The following is a 27,237-nucleotide window of genomic DNA, read 5'->3' as shown; positions in this document are numbered from 1 at the left end:
TAAATTAAAAAAAAATATTTTCCTCACTATTTTCTCAGTGACATTAAATAGTACGGGGATTTGTCGTCGCTAATCCCAAACTATATATATCCTAAAAAAAACGGAAAGCTTTAACCAGAGAATCAGTCAAGAGTTCATTGAGAACTTTGCAGGATCTGCATGAATCCACAACTCAGTTAAATGAATCTATCAAATATTAGGCGTGTTTTTTTTTTTTTTAATAAGGTGTGAAATAATAAAAGTCACTTCTACTAATAGGTCATAACAGATTTTTAAATTATTTAAGGTTCAGAACAAACACCAGGGAGAGAAAATCTTGCAAAAAATCTGACAAGCTGCAAAAGATTGGGGGCAAAAAATACCCAAAACAGACACAGGCAGATATACACTGGAACAGTTTGAAGTGCTGTTTTTAGGGTTTTTGAATGATTCAGTCATAGTTTACACAATATCTTAAAATGATTCTTCATAGTTGTTGTTCTCCTTCTAATAAAATATATAAACTACATTTATTTTATTTTGATCAGAAATTTGTTTTTCTTCCATTTAACAATCATGAGCTGCTTTGTGTTGGTCTTATTAAATCAGTAACATTAAAACACAGTGGATATAAATTGTGAAATTCAAAATGATATGAATACTTTTGCAAAGTTCTGGAGCCCAAAAAACATGGCTGTAACAAGACAGATAGAGTCTGTAATGTAGATTCTCTGTGCTGCATTGAAAACTTTGCCACAGAGTTATGTGATTTCTACCTTTTAAGTAACGTTTGCATTTTTTCCATCCTAGCACAAAATGCGAAACAAAGCATTAATCATTCTTAATGCGAGCAAAGATGGCAGGGCTCTGCTTACAGCTAAATTGCAGGGAATATCAAATGACATGCGCAAAAAAGAGCACATCAGAATGTTTATTGGATTAAAGCTTGACACGGAAACAATTCCCCATTGCAGAACGCATGAAAGCAACACTGACAAGAGAAAAACAACACATTCACCAGATGCCTCTTTTTCTGTCCTTCAAACCAGTTTCTGACAATGAGCCAGTATTTTCTGTTGCCCTTGCATCCACTGAAATAGACTGATCTTTATGTTACCTAAATCGCCTACTCCCGACAGAGATGACAAAGATGGTAACCCAAATGCTATATTTGGTCTTGGCTGTGTGTTTTAAGCAGCACAGGAGTAGTCTTTATTTGTCTGAGGAGCTGCTCTAAGATGGTGAAAACCTTTCGGATTAGCAGGTGAGTCCTCTGAGTTGTCCGTCTACTTTATGCGGCACGTGAGCTTGCATTGATCTGTCCTCACAAAGGCCACGGCGAAGCACGCTCGGCTGGTGAAACAGTGCAGCAGCCTTTGACGTACTGCACAATCTGTGAAAAAGAGATAAGTGCAGCCACCACATGAGAGAAATAGAATGAGAAATCACTCAAATATATAGAAAAATACCTACACAGCTAGTCACTTATGTATGAAAACACATGGTAATAATGCAATTATAGTTAGAAGGATGACAAAGCAAGTGCTAAAGTTTGTGAAGGAAAGGACAGAGAGTCCTGATGGACTTGTATTTTGCAGCAGCAGTGACCTTGGTTTAATCTGTCATTACTTGTAGCCCCCTAAACGCTGTATTATTATTTAATTTTTGTGGAAAAAACACATTTTGGTAAATCCTAATCCTGCACCGCTTCTTTCTTCTCAGATGAGCGCTAATTAAAGCCACAACAATGAGGCCTTTCAACATCTGCATCGGTTTTGATGTTGTTTTTTAATTAAACTTGAAGAGATAATTGTTTTTACACCATAATTGGGGGATCATAAAGGGTAATGCTGAGAGAAAGCCTGAAAAGTACTAATAAGAGTCATTTTCAGTTTAAGCAGGCATGTCAACATTTTCCTTCTTAAACTTTTTCTGCCATTATTGGGTTATAGGTGAAAAGAAAAGTATTATAGGCACTACAAAGAACTTATATACAGACTTATGTTTGGTTTTCGTTTAAAAGAAAGCAAAGATTTTTTTTTTTTTAAGGGAAAACCTTTGCTTTTTTCTGTTGTTTCAAATTAATCAATACTGTTGAAAATCTTCCTTGCTCATCCAAGACAGGCCTGATCTACCAAAGTAGTTCAGGTCATAAGCGTAACGAATGCCAGAGCTGGTTTCTATCAGGTTTTATTTTCCACAGTTAGTGAGCCAGTTTGCTTCTGTGTCATTGCTTTAATTAAAACATATCTTCCAGTAAATGTTTTATCCTCTGTCTTGTTATATTCTGATTTGGTGTACAGGGTCAAATTGCAGCAAAACAGTTTAACAGTATATTTCAAATTATTTATCTAATTTTCCCTGCAAACAGATGTCCTAATATCATCAGCCTTATTTATTCATGTTAAAAACAACAATCTGTGTTTGTGAACCACAGTCATGACCAGCTGCTCTCTGATTTGCTTTTAGAGAAATAGCTGAAAATTGTTATAAAACAAAGCATTTCAGACAGAACTTATTAAAATATTTGCAGCAATAATAAAATGTAGAAAATAATTGTGAAACTTACTTAACCTTTTATGTGTCTAATCTTACTGTATAAAAGTCTTATCTTGAGTGATGCAGATTAGGGGGTAAAAACTCAGGAGATTGCACATGGTGCTGCTGATATTTTGATTGGTTATTGGTTTCCATGACCCTATCTTTAACTCCTGTTATTTTTCTCATGCAGCTAAGGTTTTTTTTTTACCCGGATCAGTTCTTTAAGTAACAGATTTCGTGTCTGAAGGTGGAAAATAAGGAACCTGTTCTAAACAAGCAGTGACTCCAGTTTACTGATGAATACACCAGCTTTGGTGATAATTGGGATATAGCTGCAGTAGCCCTTTTTTTTACATGTTCAGTTTACATAGTTAATGCATATGGGTGTGAATTAGAGAAGCACTGAACTTAGACTTGTGGGTGATTTCCTATTGAAATTGGCATCTCAAACTCTAAGCATTACAAATTGACAGCCAATAACCTTTGGTTTAGTTTCGAAATAAATGAAACCTGATCTAAACTCTGAAATTTTCAAAACGCAAGTCTTTTTCACATGTATTTCCTCTGCAAGAGACCTTTTTTTTTTCATTAATGCTAAAGTTGCCAACAAAATTTACATAGTGTTAGCGATCTAGAAATATATATAGGAATGAATTATTTTGTTACTCCTCAGGTCACATTTTAAAACCTGCTCTGAAGCATCAGATTTTAAAAAATAAATCTGCATCTACAACAACTTCGACATTGAAGGGTGTTTCTCCTTGGACAGACTGTTAGTACTATGGTGTAGTGCATTAGCCTGTTGGGTTTCAATCATGCTACTTAGGTTTAAAATTGTCATGTGAGCACACACACAATAAGACTTAAAAAAAAACACGACAGTTTCTCAAGACAAAACTCAGTGACATTAATTCACTAAGCAGATGACACTGCTTATTCTCCTTTGTCTTGCAGCAAAAACAAATAATTTGACATACATACACCTAACCCTATATATATATATATATATATATATATATATATATATATATATATATATATATATATATATATATATATATATATATATATAAATAAATAAAACATGGAAGAAGGATTCTAAGCAGCCCTTCTAAGTAGTTTTATTCAGCTGCTAAGAGTTGCTTCTTATTTAAAACTAGAGAGCTGGTAGGTTATGGATGGGAAGAGCAGCTTATTTCCTCAGTCTTTCGCCTCTGCTGGGACTCTACAGGTCTGAGCCAGTTATCTCTGCATTTCCACACACTAAGATTTGGGCAGAAGTCACAACAAAGTAGGCACACATTTAATAGCTGGCCGCCTCTATAAAAGGGCAGGAACGACACCTCTCCTAATCCACCCCAGTGTTCTGAAATATGGTCAGAGATTTACTGCACTGACTGGGGCATTTGCGAGGCGACCACCTTGAGTTGTTTTCTACACCTGCGTTTCAGAGAGATGCAGGTTGCTCTTAATTTCTGCTATTTAATGTTTCGTGTTTTTGTTAAAACACCTTCAGCTTTTATCATGAAAAAAGATGGAGGAGGATATCAACTAAATCTTAATCCAGTTATGTTTGAAGGAGAGAAAAAAGCATTTTATTTTTACTGTAGGCTTCATACAACCCAGTCATCTAGAGAATAAATAAACCTTTGATCTAAACATGTCAAAACCAACTAAATAAACCTTAATAATGAAGGTAAAGTCAGAATATTGTCTCCAATCCGAGCAGCAACAAAATGCTTGGAAGCAGTAGAAGTGTTAATATGACTCTGCTGTGTGAAATCCTAGTGGTATGGCTTCTTTTATTCTGCTGCTGTTTGTTTTCAGGAATGCAGAATAATTTACATAGCAGAGCTTTGCAGCAGACTTAAAACCAACTTTTATTTTTACTCCTTCTGGTGGCTGGGTTGATGCATAGATTGGCTTGTCATGTGGATTGCACAGCCGCAGTGTGGGTGCACACAGCAGCTCTTTGTCTGCTATGCAGACTGGGCTTTGGCTGAATCCTTGGAGTGAGCAGAGGCTCAGTCACTGGCTTTGCAGTGGCACACTCTATCAAAAGCCTATGTGTTGGCAAGTGTGGACCCTCCCAGGGGTAATTATGTTCATTCCACACTTAGAGCTGCAGCATTAATAGCCTTGTTCAGCTGTACATATGAGTAGATTTCTGCAACCTGGCCCTTCTTAAAGTTTTAACTAATGACTATAATAGGGCGATAGTAGTAATGTAAGTAAGTAATGAGAAGTGTGAATGACTTTCTGTACAGTGCTAATTCGCTGATGAGAGTGTTTACTGGCACAGTGAGCTCATATCCACAGCAGAAGGAGCAAGTGATGCAAAGAGTGTAATTTTTGACTGACCTATTGAGATATCTCTGTCTCACATGTGTGTGAGATAGCTAGGGATGCAGAGCAAAGGTGTACAGGAATGTAATTCACGCTGTTTTGCTCTACATACTAATCTTGAAAACCCCTAAGGATTGTATCCATTGTCAGCTGAAAAAAGGTGCCTCTTTACTTTGCATTTACTTTCCTTTGGGATGAATCGTGTCGCTCCTTCCCTTTTACAGGGCGATGATAAACCAAGGTCTAGATAAACACAGCCACGTAAAAAAACATTCACACCCTTTTAACTTTTGCATGTTTAATCAGGTTACAAACACCAACTTTAATGTATTCTAATAAGATATTGTGCAACAGATCAGTGAACAAAAATCAGATCATCGTCAAATGTCAATGTTTCATTTTAATGAATAAGTCTTTATTTAGCGTCACTTTTATGGCCCCTCTTGAATCTGGCACTCCTATATAAAATGCAGTGTTCAGATGTCATCCAGTTACTAGTTAAAGTGTACAAATGTGCTACCTAATGTTTTATAAATTTACCTTTACAATAAATGCATCCGGTTTTTTTGTTTTTTTTTTTAGAGTACGTAAATGCTGAATAGATTGGAAACAGATGATCACAGTAGACATGTCAGAAATAGAGTCACATAAAGGTCTAAAGCAGAGTTTGGTTATAAATAATTTCACGAAGTGGATTAGTAGGAGATGCTTTTTGCAAAGATGCAAAAAAAAAGACAGAAAAGTAAAACTTCACATAACCCCAACAAGCTTTTCTCACGGTTAAACATAGTGGTGGCAGCATTGGCCTGTGGGAGAAAGGATGGAAAGCATTTAATTCTAGCAATCCTTTGAAAAACATCTGATAGTCTATGAAAGAGCAGAGGCCAGAACATCTTAAACTGGGACTAAGGTGGGATGATTTAGACAAAAGCATGTTTGGGTGTTTCAATGTCCTAGTCAAAGTTTAAACCTAAATGCAATTAAGGATCCTGCAAGACTTAAAAAAGTGATACTTACTAAGTGATGTTCCTCTCGGGCATCGGTGAGTGGATGAATACAAATGCAAGCCACACTTTTCAGGTTTTTAAATGTTTTTAAACCATTTTTTTCTCCTGCCAAAGCACCATTAAGCATTGACTTGTGTTTAGCCATCAGGTAGAATCTAATAAAAAATATATGAAAGTTTTTTTTTATTTGACAAAAAGTGGAAAAGTTTTGGAAGACACTTTAGAAATATGCTGGAAGGCTGCAAAAGAGATCATAAAACTGACGCTCACCATGTGTGAGTAATTTACATGAGGTGTTTTTGATATTAAGTCGGTTCTATGTATAGTAAACACATCCCAAACGTCTGCATTAAATAAACATACAATATGTGTTCCATTCGAAAAAAGCATCTGTGTGAGCAACTACCTGTGAGGGTTGCGCCGGTCAAGATGTTTTTTTCTCTCCTTGCCTCCCCTCTTCTCCCTTGAGATGTTTGTCTGTTTGAGTTTAATTTTCCCCTTATATTTTAGTTTGAACTTTGACATCCGTACCTACCCCCAAGGATGTCTGTCACAAACTGCAGTCCAACATTGTGACAATGCTTTTGTTCTCCCGAACCTCTTTATGAACTTCCTGTTTTCGTATCCTTTTTTCTGTTCTTTCCCTCAAGGTCTGGCGCACCTGATGTTAAACCGCCAAGGTATGGGGTCTATTGTTTTGCTTTTCCCTCCCAGCCACCTGAACACCCAGAGATCATTCAGTTTACTGTGCTGCACTAATATTTCCTCTCCTCTTTTTGTTTATTTTGACATATACTTGCCTGCTCATTTTATGCTTCCTCTCATGTTATTCTCACTACTCACTCAATATTTGTCCGTCAAACCCTTGTCCTGACCACTGACTGAGCTACTGGAACATCTTCATCTCTGCAGTTTTACGCCAAGGTAATGCTTCTATGCTAATAGTTTCTTCAGTTTGGTTTCATGGTGTTTTCATAAATGAAGAGCAAAGGTTTTACATCCCAAAAGTAGCTTTTCTAGTTTTAAAACAATCAATACAGATAATTGTATCCTAGTTGGAATAAATTATTGCATTAAGTCTTTGTGCTATTTTTCATTCTCAGGGTTTCATTCCAAAACTGCCCAGAATTCTCACTGAGTTGCTTATGATCATTGATCAGCAGGGAATTTCAAAGCTCGAATGGAAGAGAAATCATTACCTTGGGGAGTTTCGCTAATAAAGACTACCAGCCCAGCGATACACGCTTGGCAATGATGTTGTTTATCATTTTTCATACTCTTTAGAAAGCCTGTATTAAAATTAAGCCAGTAGTGAGAGTAAGACCTTGGAAGGCAAGTATGCATCTGAAGGGGAAAAAATTAGCTAATTCAATTCGGTTACATATTTTTAAAGTGATTTGTAAGTGTTTTTCCTTATTTTATTCATTGTTTTTGTCACTCTTAAATTTTAAAGATAATCAAATAAATGTTAATATCAAGGGTAACCTATGTAAAGACAGTGATGATTTAAAAAAAAAATAACATAATTAAAATTAGCATAACATTATGTGAAAAGGCAATTAAGCATGAATTATCCATTGTTTTAATAAGAAGCCGTGGTATATTTCAATAGCCATAACCAAAATAGAAAGCTGCCAGAATTGCGACAGGATCTTCAGAAATTCAAGGAAAGTTGCAAAACAGAATAGACAACTTTTACCTAAAAAAGGTCTGCAAAGCACTTTCTAAAGCACTTCAGTAAACCACAGAAAGAGCACAAATACAGATAAAAATAGAATAGTGCTGAAAGTTGCCAGGTTTGGCTGATTATGCCAACCCAGGACTCATTGACGATTCATTCAGGTTTTAAAATAACCCTGTACAACATACAGCACGGCAGGCTTCACTTGCATTATTGGTCATAAATCAACAAAAAGACAATGAAAGATCAGATTCAACCTGGGAAATTTGGAAGCATTAATTCAACTTACTAGGGAGTTAAATTCAACACATTTTAAATGTTATTGGTCCACACCATATCAAGTTAAAGTAGCACTTTTTAAAAAGTTTAGCAATTATTACTTTGACAGAGCTGGAACTTCTAATAAATTTAATTCAAGACTAGTGTATATTGTCAAGGGTAATAATACACAAGCTGTACAAAGTATCCTTGGGAACGAAAACTCAGCAAAATGTGGAAACAGTGGAAAACTTTGCAATAGGCGTAAAACAAACAAAAGATCAAAAATAATTTGATCAAACCATTGACTCTGTTATCTATCAATGGTATCCAGATCATTAAGCTGAAGCAGACTAGGCACTACAGCAGCAGAATATTGACCAGAAACACACAAGCTATAAATGGCAAAATAATCGACTGAAATATATTCAAATAAAAGAAAAAAGGCAGGCTTGAATTCGAAGAGATAAGGTGGCATTGCCTCAAACAGACTGTTCTGTTTCAAAACCCTAACCTTGTGCTGTAAGCTGGATTGTCGTGAGATCTGAGTTTTCAATATCGCAACAACTGATAACGTAGATCTCAACTCAGTTCTACACATATCAATCTGGCTACTGCCAGATTATGAAGATCCACCTCTGTCAGTGAATTAAAACAATACAGAAAAGCAGAGATTGATGTGAAAGACTTGATACAGTTATAATAACAGCTGCTTGTTTAGCCGATTTTCCATTTTTCTGTTGAACTCATGAAGTTCAGATTCTTTAATATTTTGTATTATTTTAGGTGAGCATAATTCTTCCACAGCAGTAAAAAAAAGACTTATAAAAAAATTATTTCTAGTTAAAGCAAAAGCTTAATGTCACATAAATAGCTTATACTCCAAATCATATAATAATCTTTTAAAAACTGCAGTTTATATATATATATATATATATATATATATATATATATATATATATATATATATATATATATATATATATATATATATATATATATATATATACTGTACAGAGGGAGAGAGAGAGATATCCTATTTCTCTATGTATAATTTTGACATAAGTTTGACTATGTGACCCATTTATTGTGACAAATATATCAAAAAAACAAACATCTGTAAGGAACAAACAAATACCTTTTCAGCAAGAATAGAGCTTTTGTTTTCAGTGCGTTCAGACAAAGGTTTTCCGCCTGCCTCCTTGGCAGTCTGTGTTGCTTTAAAACCTATTTGAAACATTGCTTTGATTACCCATTCTTCCCAAGTCCTCAAGAAAATAACAAACCTAACCAGAAAAAAGCAGTGGAGTTAGGTTGTCTTTAACTTCCTGTGTTCTTGGGTCCTTTTTTTTTCTAGCTTAATTTTTCCAGAGACATGAGACTGAATAATCTGCAGCTGGGAACTGAAATTGCTTTGTCTGTCATCTTGTGTTATTCACACGTCCTCTGAATGAAGTGGGTGTGGTGACATGTTCGCTGTTCTCATGTACATGTTTTGTGTGGAACTGATAATGACATCAAGGCTACTCTGATGAAACAACTAAAGTAAATTAGACTGGTTTATCTGTACCTACAAATTATACAGCCAGAGGCCAAGCATGGTTGTAATACTAAAGATTAAAGTCTGCTTTTATTGTTTCCTAACTGCGGAGCTAATTTCAGCTGGTTTAAGGGCATTGGAGCTGCCTTAACACTCTAACGGGACACATTTACTGCTTCCACAGTCTCCATTCTGCTTTCTTAGAATAGTTTCTATATAGCTGACTCAGTAGATCATATAGTGAGGGTGTCCTTAAGCCACACACAATGTGAGCTATCATGATTTGAGTAATGGGATATGTAATTGCTTAATTTCATGCATTAATGTAAAAGAGAAATTCATTGTAGAGGGAAGATTTACAGAATTATATCCGGCAGTGATAACCATTGGCCTACAGTTATTAAAATGATATCATAGCATGTACATGAGACATCAAATTTCCATTCAGACATTAAATGTTTAAAAGAACATTAGTTATTAGCAATTCCCCTGCTTTAGCCAGAGGGGATATTTGAGATAGAGTTCTGAAGTGATGTGATAGATTCACGCAGACTTCAGGAGATTGAATACTAGCTGGTATGCGCAGAAATCCTTGATGTAATGTAAATGTAAAAAGCACTCAGAAACTCATGGAATTTGCTGGTGAGCTTAAAAAAAACCTCTGCTTTAAGCCTATTGTTAAAATGATGATTCATCCTCTATACTCTCTGTACTTACTGCTCTTATTCATGCCGGTACCTCTAAGAATTATATTCTGTGCTGCTTTTTTTTTTTTTTTTTTTTTTTTACAATATTGCATAAAGGTTAATATTAATGAGGAGATCCATTGCTTTGAAATAATTGTGGTCATTGCATTATTTTTCAGCAATACAGGTCATTTAGTACAAAGCGAAAATTCTTCCATATCTGAGAACAATATTTATTTTCTTTTGCACATATCTACAAACTCCAACCATAGAAAGTGCTCTTACAGTTGATTTATTGGTAATGGATGTGATTTAAAAGCTTAAAAAATAAATTAATATTCTCAAAACCTCTCTCAGTTCAAAGACATGAGGAGAATATCGTACAATAAAAATGCAAACATTTGTTAGGGGAAATAAGTGTAGAAAAAAAATGCCACAATTACTTGGTTGCATAACCTTTTGACCTTTAAATTATTCTTTGTTTGGGCACAAGTTCTATTAAGTTTCAGGATTCTGTTTTCTTCAGCATTAGTCGGTCCATATCCAGCATCTTTGCTAATTCAGTGATCAATATCTCAATATCCTATTACGCTAAAATTTTCCAAATAACCTAAATTTTAAGAACCTGTATTTTTTCAAGCCCTATTTTAGAGACACCCAACATTTTCTGTCAGATTTAGTTCAGTCTTTTAGTTCAGAATCTAATGAGGTTATTTTTTTATGTATTCTTGTACTAAGAGTAAAGCGTAAAAAAACATAAAAATGAACAATTTAGCTCTCTGGAAGATTTTTTGTTTAAATTATTAAGGAAGGCACAGAATTTGACCCAAGTTTACCAAAACATAAATTTAATGTTGAAACAGAAACCTTAGAGAATACTGTTAAATGTAGGCTCTGTGTCTACAGCTTGAAGCTTTCTCTCTCCGATTGTTTTTCCTGAAAAGAGATCACTCTTTAAATAACTCTTCACAACTTATAGGTGTTAAATAACCATGACATATGACAACAGATTTTGATAGAAATTGTAATCTTACTCAGATCAGTGAAGTTGCTTAGAGTTACAGAGGGCAGCGCTCACCAGCTGGCATCACTTTACGGGAAGTGGCCCTGATTAAGAGTTAAAAAAAAGGCATTATATGCATCTCCAGTCTGCCACATCATCACTTTTTACATCATACACGTTTGCAGATGAGGAGACATCCATGGTTCCAGCCTTATCAAAATATTACACTTTGTTCTAGCTGAAAGACACCGCTCTCATTCCGTTCCCAAATATTTGCCATGTACAGACTGAAGATTATAACTTTATATTCGGACAGAGGAACTGTCTTAATTAGATAAACTATTGGGGAAAACATTAGTTCTGCCATGCAACAAGCAGCTAATATTAAGCTGTAATAAACTCACACATCATCAATGATAATTATACACTTACAATTCACCTGAAGAGTTTTGTTTTTAATGTCACCTTTAAAAAATTTCATTGATGTCTTTTCATGACCAAAATATTAAAATAGAAGAAAAACTAAGCACTGTTTCTTTCAACATCATAGAATCATGGAATAAATAATCAAAAGTCCCCCTGATGATGTAGCATTATCAGGGATAAAAAAAAAAAACACAATCAAAATTTCCCAGACCCAAAATGTTGTCACGCAAGACCACAGTTTCAACATTTAACTACAATTTATTTCTTTTAGGACCCCATCAACGCAGAGATAGATATTTTTCATTTAAGATGTAGCCTACATCCAAACAAATTCAGCCTTTTGGTAAAGCAAAAGTGATAAAGAAGATCTTTTCTTAAGGATGTCGTACCTCTGCGATCAGCATGCAACATTTGACCGTGTCACTACTCAATCCATCCCGAAAGCACTATTTGTACCATCAGCTCAAAGGGCGACAGTGGTGTCGGATGTAGGAGTTTGCCCTGAAATCGAAAGATTGATGGTTCTAGCCCCGGCTACAACTTTCTGTGTCGTTGTGTCCTTGGGCAAGAGACTTCACCTGCATTGTCTACTGATGGTGGTCAGAGCGCCCGTATGGCAGCCTTGCTTCTGTCAGTGAGCCCCAGGGCAGCTGTGGCTACAATGTAGCTTGCCACCAGCAGTTTGTGAGTGTAAAGCGCTTTGGTCAAATCTCCTGGCTTGAAAAAGCGCTATATAAGTACAGGCCATTTACCATTTACCATCAGCTCATTTGCGAATACACAATCAGATACATCTGGGTATCGATAGACATTTTTATTATGATACTAACATCACTTTTTTCTATCCCTAACTTAGTAAAGAATGCTAATACACATAATTCAAAAATGTTTTATGACTTTTCTGAGGCAATTTTATGCTTTTTAGATTTTCTCCGTTAAACTGCTTGTGAGACATCATCGGACATTCTCTGAATAGTCCATGTCTATCTACATTATAGTTTTTTTCTTTCTTTAGATTATGCACTGTATACCATAATGTTAACAAGAAAGGAAAACATTAAATTTGAAAGAATAGATTTATCTTTCAATCCAAAGCCAAAAAACTTAGCTCCTGGAAGTAGCGTAGGATCCCATTTCCTCTACAGATTGGTCACAGACGAGTGATAAAACTGAAATTTTAAATCATTTATTTTCTCGGGAAATACATTGTCAACCTTTAACACATCATAGTTTATTATTCTTACCATCTTTTGGGGAGGAAAAAATGTAATTTAGGTCTTTTTTATAAAATAAATTAAAGGGCGACCCGGATGTATATCTGGTTGCGCATGCACAAATGAGCTGATGGTACTATCTGGGATAGATTGGGTAGTGACAGACCGCCATGTCCCTGTTAAATCTGCACGAACTGTCTGCGCATGCCCAGAGCTTTTATCAGCTGTTTAGGCGTGATGCTAGGACTTTCACAGTGCCACCAAAGGGTCCAGCATATGCACTACAGTGTGTCCATTGACGCTGTACACACGTGTGGAAACAACTGCTTTTAAGCTGCTCATGAAAAAAAAGTTTTCGTCCTCATGAGAACTAGACCTAAGTGCCAAAATGTGACTTATCTTGATCTAGCTTTCCAAATCAAAATAAAGCAAACAAAAATATATATATAATTTTTACTTCTACATTTTGGGGTATCTAAGAGAAAATATTGTAACTTTTTTTTATAGAGATGCATTAGATAAAAGGAGGCTCTGAATGAAGCACTTGTTTTATCCAGCAGCTAAAATGCTAGTAAATTAATACAACCATTAGTTCACGTGCTGTTTTATAGAGCAATCAACTATTGCTGAAGATGTTCTCATTGAGAAGTGGACTAGCTACATGCTTCCAAAAAGTATAACTCAGCAATTTTAATTGGTTTTTGATTATAAAATATATAACACTCTTTTATATATTTGTCTCATGGTTCATCGCAATATAATCCCTGCAGGTGCCGTTATTTGTGTTTACGAAATGTTATGCAACCTGTAGTGCTAGGTGCATCTTATTTTGGCATTTGCTCAATAAGTAATAACTTTCGGGGACAAGCATACTGGCAGCATTGGCATACCTGGAGTAAGTTATGGTTTCAGACCATTGAGAAGGCAAATTGCTGACGGAAAAAAAGAAAAAAATAATAATAAGCTAAGAAGCAATAGAGATTCCTGGGGACTGTTGGTGTTTTCATTATATTTTGCTTAGTCTTCATTTTCTATCGATGGGTGCTTCTATTTGCATCATAAGATGGTTCAGTGCAATGGTGTCATGTTTGATTCCAAGCGGGTTTGAAAGCATAGCCTCCCCCAGCACATTACCTCCAGTCAGCCACAACATGCAAAAAAAAACTGCTTGGAATGCAATTTTTTTAAAATACCGACTGCAGTGTCTTAGAAAATGTTTCGACAGTGTTAACACCACAGTCTGTACGGTGTAGTAAAACAAAAAGCCATTGTTTCTTTTTTTTCCCCCCTCATGCTGGAACAATATCTGTTGTTTCACCAGATAATAGTCAACCTTCTAGATAAGCTGCGTATGTAAATACTATTTATCATACATAGGTGGCCAATGACCTTTAAGGTGGATTTATAGTCATATATGGAAGACATTTTCATCCAGAATGTTATAATGAAACGAAAGGTTGCATTGCTTTTGTATTAATTTTGTATGGGTTTATCCTTGATGTTAGATATTACAATATCGTCCCTATATTTTTAAGAATCATTGTATTTTAGCTTATACTTCTGAATCATATATCCTTTACACCTGGGTAGTTGTTTTTGTTAAAAATGCATTTGTCAAGAGGGGATATCACTGATAATTTATCAATTTGCTGTGTGCACAGCGTGTGAGCGCCTACCCTGCTCAAACAATAGAAAGTAATAGGGCCCAGTGAACCTGCAGCCTTAAATTAGCCCTGGAGCTTCGAAGCTGACATTTACAGTGCAAACAAACACAGGCTTAAAGGAAGGCTTATCTGTCCCGCTTGAAATAGCTTGCTCTATAGGGAACACGGCCATTCTCTAAGTACAGGGCTCAAAACAGCCCACTCATATTAAATTGAGTATTTATTGGCTAACAACTCTCCCTACATGTCAATGTCAAACAACAGCTTAATGGCAGAAATTATAGCTTTGGTCCTGTACTTGGGATTTTGGTATAATTTATAAGGTGTCTCAGGGCTCTGTGATTGTCCAGCTGTCTAATATTTGTTTTTACGTTTTTCTAAATGTTTCTTTGTACCATGCATATTTAGGAGGGTTTCTTGTAGAACAGTAAATAGATCCTGGGAACATTTATATTTAATCAGTCTCCATATGATGCCCTCTGTAGTTTTGAGGATCATTTTCCCACCTTGCCCAGGGTAAAAGTGCTCATATTCCTTGAATTCTCTCACCATTTTTCACATTGCAAGCTTAAAATGTATGCATTCTTATATTATGATTTAAGACCAACACAAATGTGTAGGTAATTAAAGTAGAGAGAGGATGTTTTTGTTTCTCCCTTAGTATTTTGTATAAACATCTTAACTGCGAAGATTTGGGGTGAATCTTAATATGTGTACCTCCAGGCATTTTTCCTCCTTATACCTGAGAGCACAGTAGCAGCTTTATGGGATAAATAATGTATGTTAATATAAGTTTTACAACACATATATATGGTTTGATCTAAACAAGTCCTTTTTTAATCCTGGCTTTATTTTTTATTTTTTTTGTCATTGTCCATCTGGAAGATAAACCTGGGTCTCAGTCTAGTCCTGAACAGCCTCTAATAGGTTTTCTCCCAGAAAGGCCCTGTATTTAGTTCCATCCATTTTCCCGTTAACTCTGTCAAGGATTCTGTTAAAAAGAAAAGCCCTCATCATCAACTCATCAACACAGCTAGGTCTTTATTCTGTCAAATGATTTCCTAAGAAAATTTGTTGATTTCATTTAGATGTATTGAGATAAATGGGGATAGATGATCATGCATGCTGTTTTTGTTTGACTTGAGTTAAAAATAAGGTTGCTCTTTTCCTTTACTTCACAATTAAGCCATACTTTGTGTTGGTCTATCACACAATATAAAACAATATAAACTGAAAACTGAGCAAATGGGAAGACCTTTAAGGGAAGGTGTTTACTTTTGAAACAGTTAATTTTATGTTGAAGAAATAGTGATGTTGTTAAGAGGAAAAGGTCTTAAGATGCCATGTCCAGTGTGGTGCAAAGTTATGTGTTCTACTTTTTACAATAAAGTTCTATTCATCTTTACATTCTACCTGTACACATAGATGGTGTGTTCAAATATTTTATACTGCAATACAATATCCTATAATCATTTTAGTGCTTAATTTTACCCACCATCCTTATTTTACAAAGCCATGCTACAGAACTGAATGCATTTATAATACAGTCACTATTTCAACTAAATATAAGGATATTTTTCCAAGATGTTTCTTTTCCCCTCCCAGGGCAGCAGGAGTCAGTGGCTACCTTTAAAGGCAATGAGTTCTTCAGCTACAACCTGTCCACAACTCCCATTCAGAGCAGTCTGGATGAGATCACGCTGTCCTTCCGCACCCTGCAAAGAAATGGCCTGCTGCTCCACACGGGAAAGTCAGCTGATTATGTTAACCTGTCGCTGAGAAACGGAGCTGTGTGGCTGGTGATAAACCTGGGCTCCGGTGCCTTTGAAGCCCTGGTGGAGCCTGCCAGTGGAAAGTTCAATGACAACGTTTGGCACGATGTCCGAGTGACACGCAACCTTCGACAGGTGTGTATGCATTGTCTATGCTAAGTTGAAAGAGTTGGTTTAAGATGTAGGCTAGATCAGAATCTTGAGAGCTGAATGGACTCTGAGAAAAGTCAGATTTCTGAGAAAAAAATTAGAATTTTGACTTTTTTCACATATCATACTGAAATAAAATAAAAAAATCTGTTACTTTTTTTTTCTTCCAGTGGCTCTAATCCTCTTCCGTATAAAAGGGATCTAGGGTTGGTTGGAGGTTTCTTAAAAAAAAAAAAAGAAAATACAAAGTCCAGTCAAGATTAAACATTTTACCCAATTTTACCTTTTGTTGCAGGAATTTATTTTACTAAAAGTTAGTGTTTGGATCATACATATTAAAACCAATAATACAACAGAAGCTCAGAGACAGGTAATGTTGTTTATTTATTTAAAAGCAAAAATATCAGTCCAGGGATTAAATAAATATCATATTTATTTTTAAATTATGCAATCTTAAATATAAATTGTGTTACTAAAACACTTGGATTTGAAATCTTTATACATAATATCTCTTTGTTATAAATGTTTTTACATTATGTAGCTGATCCTGATCCTTAAAAGCAAGTTTATTGTCAGCCAGAAAATGTCAAGCTACATTGATGCCTTTTTTTGTAAGCAAAGTGCAATATCTTCTTCAGCAATGGTGTTAATGGGCCTTTACAGTACAGGGACAGTATGACATTTTCTGTAGAGTGCAATAAATGCTGACATATGTTAATAATTTGTTGCCAGTAAACCTGTTATATTATTTCAAGCGTTGTTGTTTCAAAACAGGTTAAATATTTGCATACTGAAAGTTAGTGAATGTGTGGTTTATTAATGATATGAAGTACTCCCTTTGAGAATAATTGACAGGGAAGAAAATTGTCAAAAATGAGTCTACCATAATACATTTGTCATGGTTTCTAGTAAAAATGCCTAAAAAGTTGAAGGTAGCGAAAAAAATATATATATGAAAGACAGATCAAGCTCACAGGAAAATCACAGGCTGTGCAAGTCAGGTAAACAATCAGGAAGCTCCCTGTAGTGACTAAGATTATGCTCACACAGAAGTTAAATTCAACCCAAAAACAATCTTTTTGCCCACATGCGACACATATGGCTCTTTTATTACAGTTTAAATGGTCAGATTCCAATCGTTTCAGCTAAAAAAAAATTTTTTAGCCACTTTTCTATGTGGTACTAAATCAGATAAGTCTGATAGTTTTCAAAGTGTATTTCATCGAATGTTTGCCATATTTCAGCTTCCCACTACACATTCAAATGGATTTTTCCACAGAAGTAGCACTTAATGCTCTATTTCAAATGATTGTTAAGTTATGTACTCATTTTTTCTTACCTTTATTGTGTTATGATGTGGTCATAATATTCTCAGCTCCCATTGCTAAACAGGTGCTACAACAGAGACACCTGTAGTCACTATTCACTTTTTGATAAAGATCTTTTAAACAATTCTTGTAAATCTAGTATTTCTTCCATAAACAATGTGCTACTGTGTGAGTTGCCCACCTCTGTGAACATGGGTTCCATTGAGGTGAGCAATTTAAATAGATACAGTATATGGGGCTTTGTCTAGTTGGTAACATGACTGACCACTCAAAAAAATTTTAGACAAAAAATTCAGAGCCAAGCATCACGAGCTGCTCTGTGAACGTTTCCAAAGAAACGTGGAGCTTAAATACTTAGCCGGCTACAATATGACAAAGGCAAAGAATGAGCTAATCAGAAAGAATATGGAGCAGCTGGTGCAAAATGGACTGGAGAAAGACACTAATTAACAGGAATAGAGCTAAACAGAAAGAAAAATAAATATTAAACCATGGGTAAAAGATAGAAAGATAGAAAATAAATAAATTGGGTCAGCATTCAAGCGCTAAGTTTCTTGCTCAGAGTGGAAGTCTGTGTTTTGATGGTCTGGCAAAGTTTTCTTGAACCAAAGGCCTTGTTCTATAACCCTCAGATCACCGCAATCCATCAAAAGAGAATTCCAATTCAATTCAACTTAAAACATACTTAATTAATCCATAAGGGAAATTAAATGTTGTAGATCTGCTGTTTTTCAGCGAATTGTTAGAGATGTTAACAGCTATGTGCCAGATAGATCTTCCTTAACAGTCTGTCTTGCACTGGATCTGGAGAAGCCTTTGATTGAAGACATCTATTGGCGTTGAACAGTATCCTTGTGAAAATTCTCATTCATCAATAAAATAAAAAACTCTGGACTTTGTTTTAAAGTTCAGTGGTTTGTTTAACAGTCTTCAGAAGAGGATGCTAACTGAAGGCCATAATATTCTTCGGCTGTGCTTGTTCCTAAACCATTGATTGGGTCTGTCCAGACTTCCATCTGTCTGGTCACCCTTTTATTTGAAATCCTTTATCATGTCTGGGTGACACCGTCTGTTGTTCACAAGCACTGCCAGCTCACCTCTCTCAAAGGGATAGTTCAGGTTTTTGGACATGAACTTGTGTGAAACATTCACCGTTTGTTGCTGAGATGTAACAGTGTCCCTACCGTCACTCAGCGTCCTGCTACAAGAAATGACCGGTAAAGTTCCTGACAAAAAATGACTGTGTATAGGGGCGCAAAAAATCAAAGTTTGTAATACTAGCAAAACTATGCATGTGTTTTATTAGACTATTTAACAATTTTAAACACCCTATTTCCGATATGTCAACAGTTTTGTCAGACCTTGATATCAATTAGGACTATGTTTTGGCCGCTATAACTCCGCATAGGTGCCGAAGAGAATTCTATCCTCTTGTGCTATTACTAGCAAACTTTTGCTTCTTGCCTGATTTTGACCACCTTGAAACTTGCCTGGCCAAAAAAACAATCCGCACGGCCGGTGGAAGGATCCTATATAGACAACAGGGGGAAGGTGAGATGTCGTTCTGTCAGGGGCAGCAGGAAATCAGTGCTCCAGAATGCTGTCTTGTCTTCCTTCTCTTGCCTATAGTGAATCGCCGGCGCTTCTGTACCTATTTGCAGGAACCATACGTTACATGTCGTTTCTCATAGCAGGAGGCTTGGTGATGGTAATGGCTGTTACATCTCAGCCGGTTAATTTTTAACACAAGTTCATTTCCCAAAATTTTAACTCTCCTTTTAAGTTTTCTGGCCTTCTTTAAATCTCTGTTTATATCACCAGAAAACCTTATAGAGAGACGCTGGATCTCACATTGTCCATAATGATGGAAGGAAGAGATGACTTGTATTTCCCGCTCCTCTCTCCTTCCTCTTTTTCTGCATCCACTGTGCCTGATTTCAGCTCAGCTGCTATGATGTAAATAAGCTACTTCCAGGTACAAAAAAATGGTTACGCACCATTGCAGATATCCAAAATGGAAAAATTACTGGAAAAAAATCCTTCCTGTTACACAGCATCAAGCACCAGAGGCAACAAACATAGGGAAAAATAAACTCAGATCCACAAACAAAGGAACTGAAGTTCACTTAAAAACAGAGCTCCAAACTGCAGCCATCTTAATTAGTGTAATTCTAGAAATTAAACCCAAACACCTTTAAAACGTAACAATATTTCCCATAAAATAATCTTATTGTTTTTTTTCTGTAAACCTATTATATTCCGTACCATGTTTATTGATCTTTGTAATCAACAGGAGTTTTTAATAAAGGCAAATATATATATATATATTATGGTGACATATTTTTTATGTCACCATTTAATCATCAACAATATGTTCTCAAAGTGTCACAAAGCTAGTGTGTATTGCATCCTCCTCCACATCTATTTCTTTGCCCAAGCTTCCAGAAGAGCTGCAATCCAATGCTAGCCACGTCACTTACGCTTTCAGGCATGCATTTGATCCCTGTGTAAATTGCTTTCCCTTCAGATAAGTTACCTCGCTGACATGTAGATAGGGAGAACTGCAACTCCCCAGAGACTGTGGGTGGAAACATTTTATTAAATCCTGTGGTGCTTTTGAGGATAGAATTCCCTCTTATTACTTTCTTCGACTTTTTTTTCCTTTTTTCAGTGTCTCTGTCATGGCTGAACAAGTTTTGGTTCATCCCTAACCTTATTTTTTTCCATTTGTGTGCAACTGTGCTCACACCATATAGCACAACTAGTACTAAAATTCTCCATCAGAGGTCACTGTCAAGTTTCTGCGACCCAGTCTGAAGCGTGGCTATAACTGTGAGCTTCAAATTAATCATGGCCCAGTTTAGCACCTCTCCTTAAATGCATTGATTCCTTAACCTAGTTATCTTGAGCAGTTTAGGTGTTACTGTATCTATGTGCTTGCACATGTTATGGTGTCATACCACAGAATGGTCATGCTGGTTTATCTTTGTCCAGAAAATAAGAAAGCCACATCAATCAGTTTTAACCACAGACACCCTTTTCTTTCTGAAAGTTCCTTATTTTCCAAATCATCCATGTAAAGCCTTTTTACTGTGAACAACTTTCAGATGAGTTACAGTAGATACACACAAATCACTGTAGAATAGAGAGTAAATAAGAAGACCTTTATTTCATAGAGATTAAAGCTGAACTTGCCATATAAGGTCATCATTTTTTCCTTACTTTTACAAAACAGATCCATGCATGACACCTTGTTGGGTAAAAAGTTTTCCCTTTGAGATTAAGTATTCTGCTCATATTTATTGAGCCTTCAGGCATTTTATTATTGTTTATTCTGAATGACCATTAGATTTATTCTTAACTATATACACATAGTTGCGACTCCTGGTAACAATCAGCAATTAATTTTTTTCCCCTGTTTTTTTAGGAGCTTTATCTTATACATCATCCCAATCATACTATACTTTGGCAGAGAGATTTGGTTGTAAGAAATAACCTTTTTGCTTTTACAAAATAACAGTATTTTAAATGTTCAGCAACCTTTTGAAAGCAGTGATATTTTACTGTAATATTGTTCATTATGAGATATCGCATACATAAAAAGATTTTGGACAAATCCTCTAAACACAATTTAGCAGGACATTTATTGGTTTTCTCTCCAGATCACTGAGCAGATTTTCTGTAATATTTAAGGACTGAGACTCCATGAGAAAAGCTTTCCTAATTTGGAATTGGCCATATGTTCTGGGGTATTGTTCTACTAAAAGACCCATCAATCATACATTTCTTAATTTATTAGTAGCAGGAAACATTTGTTTAAATTCCCCTGGTATTTTCAGAGGTTTATGACATGGATGACAAGAATACCAGAGAGAGAACCATGATATCATAAATCTTTCACTGCTCTTAGCAGTGGAAACAAATGTGCAGTTTAAACATTTTCCTCTTTTGTTTTGACACCAAACCTACCCTTAACGTTTGAAGTTAAAAAGTTTAGTCTTAGAAAAAATGCATATGCATAATGTGAATAATGTACCATTAAGCCCATACACTTAAGCAGCTTCTCTTCCTTGACATAAAAAACTATAGTGATTTTAGTACCCTTGTTTATTGTGTGACATTTCCCTTTCAAGGTTTATAAAAAGATTTTGAATAACTTGAGCCAACAGCACAAGTTATTGCAGTGGTCATTTCCATTTTTTATTTCTTGCCTGAAACCTTTTAAAAAGATAATTACATTTGGTTAAAAACATATGAGAAAAAGAAATGGAAATTGTTTTGACATATTAGTCTTAAGTGGGGTGCTTTTTACATGAGCGCAACATTCTGTCTTAAGTGTAGGCTTATTGTCATGGCAACAAGCACTTTGGTTTTGCAACCCTGTTCAGCTTGTTTTGTTTCCTCCTCTATGTAGTTATGAAACTGATATGAAAATTAACTTATCTTTTTAATGTTGAAACTCAGGTGCACTAGCTTCCTATTATCTTTCATCTCAAATTATTTAAACAAACTATGCATTCTAAGCACTAAAGGAAATTTAAGGCACGTTCACTCAGTAGCCATCCTGCTCACCTATCATAAACAAGGATCAGTTGAGATTAGTGAACGATTTAAAGCTACACTTGTAACATCTCCAACATTAAGGCAAGCCCAAGTAGAATCAAGAAATAAGGCGTGAAATGATTCGGCCAACTCCTTTTGTTTTAGGCTTTTAATCTTCCCTGTTTTTGTAGGTGACAATCTTGGTGGACGGGATCCTCACCACCACCGGCTACACCCAGGAGGACTACACTATGCTGGGTTCTGATGATCTCTTCTATATAGGAGGCAGCCTGAACACAGCCGACCTGCCGGGCTCCCCGGTCAGCAACAACTTCATGGGCTGTCTGAAGGATGTGAGTACTACTTGACCTCTCATTGTGGCCTGCAAATATTATCTAAACCTCACTTGTTAGTAATGCCTCATCCTAGAGCGGAGTGTATTGAAAAACCTGCTCTTGTGTTTGTACTGATTCTGTTGTTGTAGGGTATTTGAAGGAGAAGCTTTCAGTAGAGAGGCAGCCCCGTGCACTTATGGATTCCTCTGGGAAACCCTTTGAGAATTTTAAACTAATATACATAAGAAACAATGCTATCTGATGTTCAGTCCTGACACACAGACCACACTTACTTTTCATCAGTACTTCCACATTTCTGAAGCATTTTCACTCCTGCCTGCACTTGTCACATTGATTTTTTTTTTCCAAAGAAGACTGAATCATGCACTTTGGATGAAAAGCACTGAATGGTCATATGAAAAAATGAGTCCTCTTACAGATTTCTGTTGTTTTTGCTTTCTTCTCAGACTTAAATGTGTCCAGATTATCGGATTAATAACATTAGACAAAGATAACCTGAATAACGAACCAGAGCTGCATTTTTTAAATGGGTGATTTGATTTATTAGGAGTTAAAGCTATCCAAACTATTATGGGTAAAAATGGAATTGGCCCCTTAAATATAATGAATGACTGTGCCCCTATTGGGAAACAACTGCAATCAAAGATTGGCTATAACTAGCAATTAGTCTTTTACATTACAGTCAGGAAAATGTGGCCAACTTATTTGCAGAATCTTTTTTTATTAATAGTAGGCACCCTTCCTTTTTTCTATATCTTATTTTAAAGCAAGGGTCCCATACATTTCTTGCCCTGTTTAGGTTTACAAGAAAGATTTAATACGCCTCCTAGTTTAACTGTTTAATTTTTTATTTCATTGTGTAACATATTCAATATTGCTATCAATAATAAAAGAAACTATAAAAAAAAATTTACTCAATTCATTGCTGCCGATTTCTCCCTTCAGTAGACTGGGATCCCCCTGGGGGATGTGCTCCCCACTTTCGGAATCATTGTTCTGGAGTTATATTTCCTGAAGAACAGAATGATCAAAAAAGGGAAAGCAATAGTAGTCTACTAATTTTTCCACTGATAATATGTGTCTTAACTATCTAATAGCAATGCAGCCCCAGTTAATCGCTCTACCACCACCAGGACTGTAATCATAATGGTCCTAATCTGAAAAGCTGTGTTTCACACCAGATGTGAGTTAATGCACAGCTTATTAAAAGTCCCATGTTTTTCTCTAACGATAATGTTTCAGTATTTTGGGGATCAGCAAGATGATTTTGGGGAAAAGAAAAGAAAAACTTGCCATTTTTTGTTTGTTTTTTACGTTAGATTTGCCCTATGCAGGCCACTTTTTGCCCAGATTCAATGAACGCTGACCCTTACTTAGACCAGTCAGTATTGCAGTGCTTTTGTTGTTCTGGCTTTCTTTTCTGGCCTCTCTACATTTCCATTTAATAGTTCCTTCTGTGGTTAACTGGAATCCCAAAGGCTTAGAAATAGCTTTGTCCTTCTTTCCTGGCAGATGTTGCTATGGTTCTCATCATTTGATAACTGCATGTTGTACTTAGTCATATTTTTCTGATATAAAAAAAATTGCAAAAACAGAACTGCTTTGTCATTGCTATGTGGTTAAATGCAGTGTTAATAAGCTACTTTAAGCTGTATTGATGTGCATAATTAATTAACCTCTGTCAAAATTTAGTCTGGAGGACAAATTCTGTCCTTCCCATCGAGCTACTTTAAGAAACTTTTTGGTATTTCAGGTCAAGTTTTCTTTAAGGATTAGAAGGAAAATTAATGTTCTTAAGGATAATGTTTGTTTTTAGTGACATTGAAATCTAAATAGTGGTCTAGTCAGTGATAGTTGAAGAATAAAAGAGACAAATAAATAAATATAAAACCGATAAATTCGAACTACTTTGGCCTTCTATTATGGCTACGTAGAAGTTTAATTTTTATGCTGTAGGATATAATTTCAAAGTTCATTTGAAATGTATATGTATATTTTTAAAGGCATTTATGACCTAAGATTTTAGAAGTTCCATTTACTTCTCACAAATTAACCAACATAACAAGAAAGAAACAGCCAATACTAACTTTGGTCACACCGGCTGTTGACTCTTCTTAGAAACGCCTGTGCTGTTACTGTGGTGGCTCTGTCTGGACAGAAGAAAGTTTTTTTAGAACCACTTTTCGGCCCAAAAAGTGGTTCTGTCTTCCCCTTCTGTACCCAGAGTCTGCTAGCTGTTATTTCTAAATTAGTTGATTAAATTATGCTTTCCCATTTTGATTTCAGACAAATGTTAGGTGACTCAAGTTTAGGGCAAAACGTCTCACTCGATTCATTGGTTCTCCTTTCGTCTTTGTCTCTGGGATGGGAGCGATTATGAGAGCTAATCACTCAATCAGAAGAGGACTTAGGGTAATACCTGAGATACAACACTTAAGAAAATTAGAAGTATAAATAGTAATTTCAAATGTTTATTAAAACTATTTGATTTAGACTCAAAAATACACCAAGAATGTTAACAAACTATCATAAAGGGCAAAAGTTCTCTAGATTGAAACTGTTTTTTTATGTACAAGGTTGAAACACAGACTAAATGTGTTTGTTTTTAAGGACAGCTTCATGTTCATGGAAACCTAAGGACAAGGATTGATATATGAAGGATTCAATTTGATTCAAAATGTATTATGTATATTATGTATATAGCACATAAAAAGTCAACCTTAATTGACCAAACTGATTCACAGGGGTTACTGCATAGCAGATCAGTGAAAGTTATTTGATTATAAAACTGCTCTCTCACCCACCCTTTGTACTCATGGGTGGGGTAGGTGGCTTCTTCATCTCCAGCTTGGGTCCTGGGAGCTTGAGGGTTCTTCGCAGTATCTTAGCTGTCCAAAGGACTGCACATTTCTGGACTGAGATCTGTGCTGTTTCTCCAGCTATCTTTTGGAACTACTTCTCCAATGTAGGGGTTACTGTCCCAAGTGCTTGCATGATCAGTTCCACTTAGGCTATTTGTTGGTGGTAAATCACATGCAAGGTTATCCACCAGTTCCATCTTCCATAGTCTGAGACATTCACTGAGCGCTTCAGCCCATGGGGCCATCTTCCTGATGTATTCTTAGTCCCATAACGGCCCCTAAACACTAACCCTAAACACTAACCCTACGTTTGTGCATTCCCATTGAGGGTCCACTACATTAAGGGCTGTGTCAAGTCATGTACGGGTAGGGCAGACAATTCAACCCTTAAACAGCTATTTTTCGTCAGTGCAGGCTCGCTGGAATGTGGCAGCAGGTGTAATGGTGAACTGATGGCAGAGGAATGCATTCAACTGTAAGTTCCGCTGGTTTGCCGCATCTTCGTCACATGACATAAAAGCACGTTAGGAAAAAGAAAAAAAAGATGTGAATCATTCCAAAAAGGAAGGCCCTCTTTGAAATAGTTTAAAATGACTGTATGAATTTATTCATACATGGGAAGTCACTGTGTTGCCATAGCAATGGCTGTTTTCCTTTTCAGTTAGGGGGAAGAGGCTGTCAGTTTCTCCTTATTACCCTCCCACCATCAATCAAGGTGCCCTAGACAGCAGCAAGTGGGACTTAATTGGGAGTGACACTCGATAGTTAAAGGGTAGTGCTTAGTGGCTGGTTAGGATGTTTCATCGTTAATGGTGGCTCTAATGCTTACCAGGCCTCCTCCTTCTTTTCTGCGCTTAGTATATAAATCAACAGTGGCAAGAATTTCATCCTTGGTCAACTTATTACCCAGTAGGGTAACTGGAATAAATAAAATTTATAATTTCCATTCTATTTTCACTTGTGTTGATGGCCAGGCCAAAGATGTAGCTTATCAATCTGGTCTTCAACTGAGTAAGGGTTTAATAACCAAAGGGATACTGTTCCTCGGTCTGGCAGCTGCCACATAGAAGGCTCTGTTGCCCTGTGCTAGCCTGGCTTTAGGGTCAGCCAGCAAGAGCTGGTAGGCTGACCTCGAGGCTCTAGGTGGAGTGTAGGGCTGTAGCAGCTTGTTTAATTAGGATGGGGCCAAAGAGTTTAAATGCTTGAAAGCAATCAATAAAACTTTAAATTTCACCTGAAATTTGACAGGAAGCCAATGAAGGGTGCACAAAACAGGTGATTGATTCAAGCCTCTTTGTTCTGGTCAATAGGCAGGCTGAAGCATATTGGCACACAAGGGAACCTTGCTCTAACTCTATATATAAAGAATTTCGGTAATCCAAGCGTGGGGTTATAAATGCATGGATTTGGAGATGTATTCACAGACAGTTCAGCAAGGGCATTTTTAATGTACTGAAAGCAAAACACATACAAGGGAGTGTCTTTTTCCCAATACACAAAGCCTACACAGTTGGTTTATTGTCCATTTGCCAAAAGAAACTCTGTGACACATCTTGTTCCTTAGGAAACAATGATGAGTTTTGACCATCATTTTGTTAGGGTCAGTGCCAAATTGCATTTTAGCTGACTTCTCACAGGTTTTAAGGTCACAGAAAAATTAATTGTTTCATTATATAAATTGGTGTTAGACTCTGCTCCCAATCCCTATTAAATCCAGCTGCAGGGGATGCATCAGAGAGTGCACCAGGAATAGAACAGACACATCATTTAGATATAGGCTACATAAAATTCACAAGGCAAATAGAGTGGAAATAACCTGATTAGGCTACATGTAATAACAGCAGTGGCAGGTTGGAAGGAAGTTAAACCAGCTGCTCCTTCAT

General features: G+C 36.2%; 1 protein-coding gene across 6 annotated transcripts in view; it reads left to right on the top strand.

The window, feature by feature from the left end:
* The window catches only part of nrxn2a (neurexin 2a), a 231,765-nt gene that overhangs the window by 57,972 nt on the left and 146,556 nt on the right, over positions 1 to 27,237 (top strand). For 5 of the 6 annotated variants that reach the window (XM_038273923.1, XM_038273927.1, XM_038273924.1 and 2 more), the window contains exons 4-7: positions 6,524 to 6,553; positions 6,786 to 6,797; positions 15,951 to 16,252; positions 22,329 to 22,490. In XM_038273923.1, coding sequence (XP_038129851.1) covers positions 6,524 to 6,553; positions 6,786 to 6,797; positions 15,951 to 16,252; positions 22,329 to 22,490 — 506 coding nt within the window. The remainder of the gene's footprint in view (positions 1 to 6,523; positions 6,554 to 6,785; positions 6,798 to 15,950; positions 16,253 to 22,328; positions 22,491 to 27,237) is intronic. The other variant, XM_038273925.1, reaches the window with a different exon arrangement.

This window comes from Cyprinodon tularosa, unplaced genomic scaffold (assembly GCF_016077235.1).
Source record: "Cyprinodon tularosa strain WSP-4 unplaced genomic scaffold, ASM1607723v1 ctg9, whole genome shotgun sequence".
Lineage (NCBI taxonomy): Eukaryota > Metazoa > Chordata > Actinopteri > Cyprinodontiformes > Cyprinodontidae > Cyprinodon > Cyprinodon tularosa.
The sequence above is the reverse complement of the archived record's forward strand: the minus strand, read 5'-3'. Positions and strand labels throughout refer to the sequence as shown.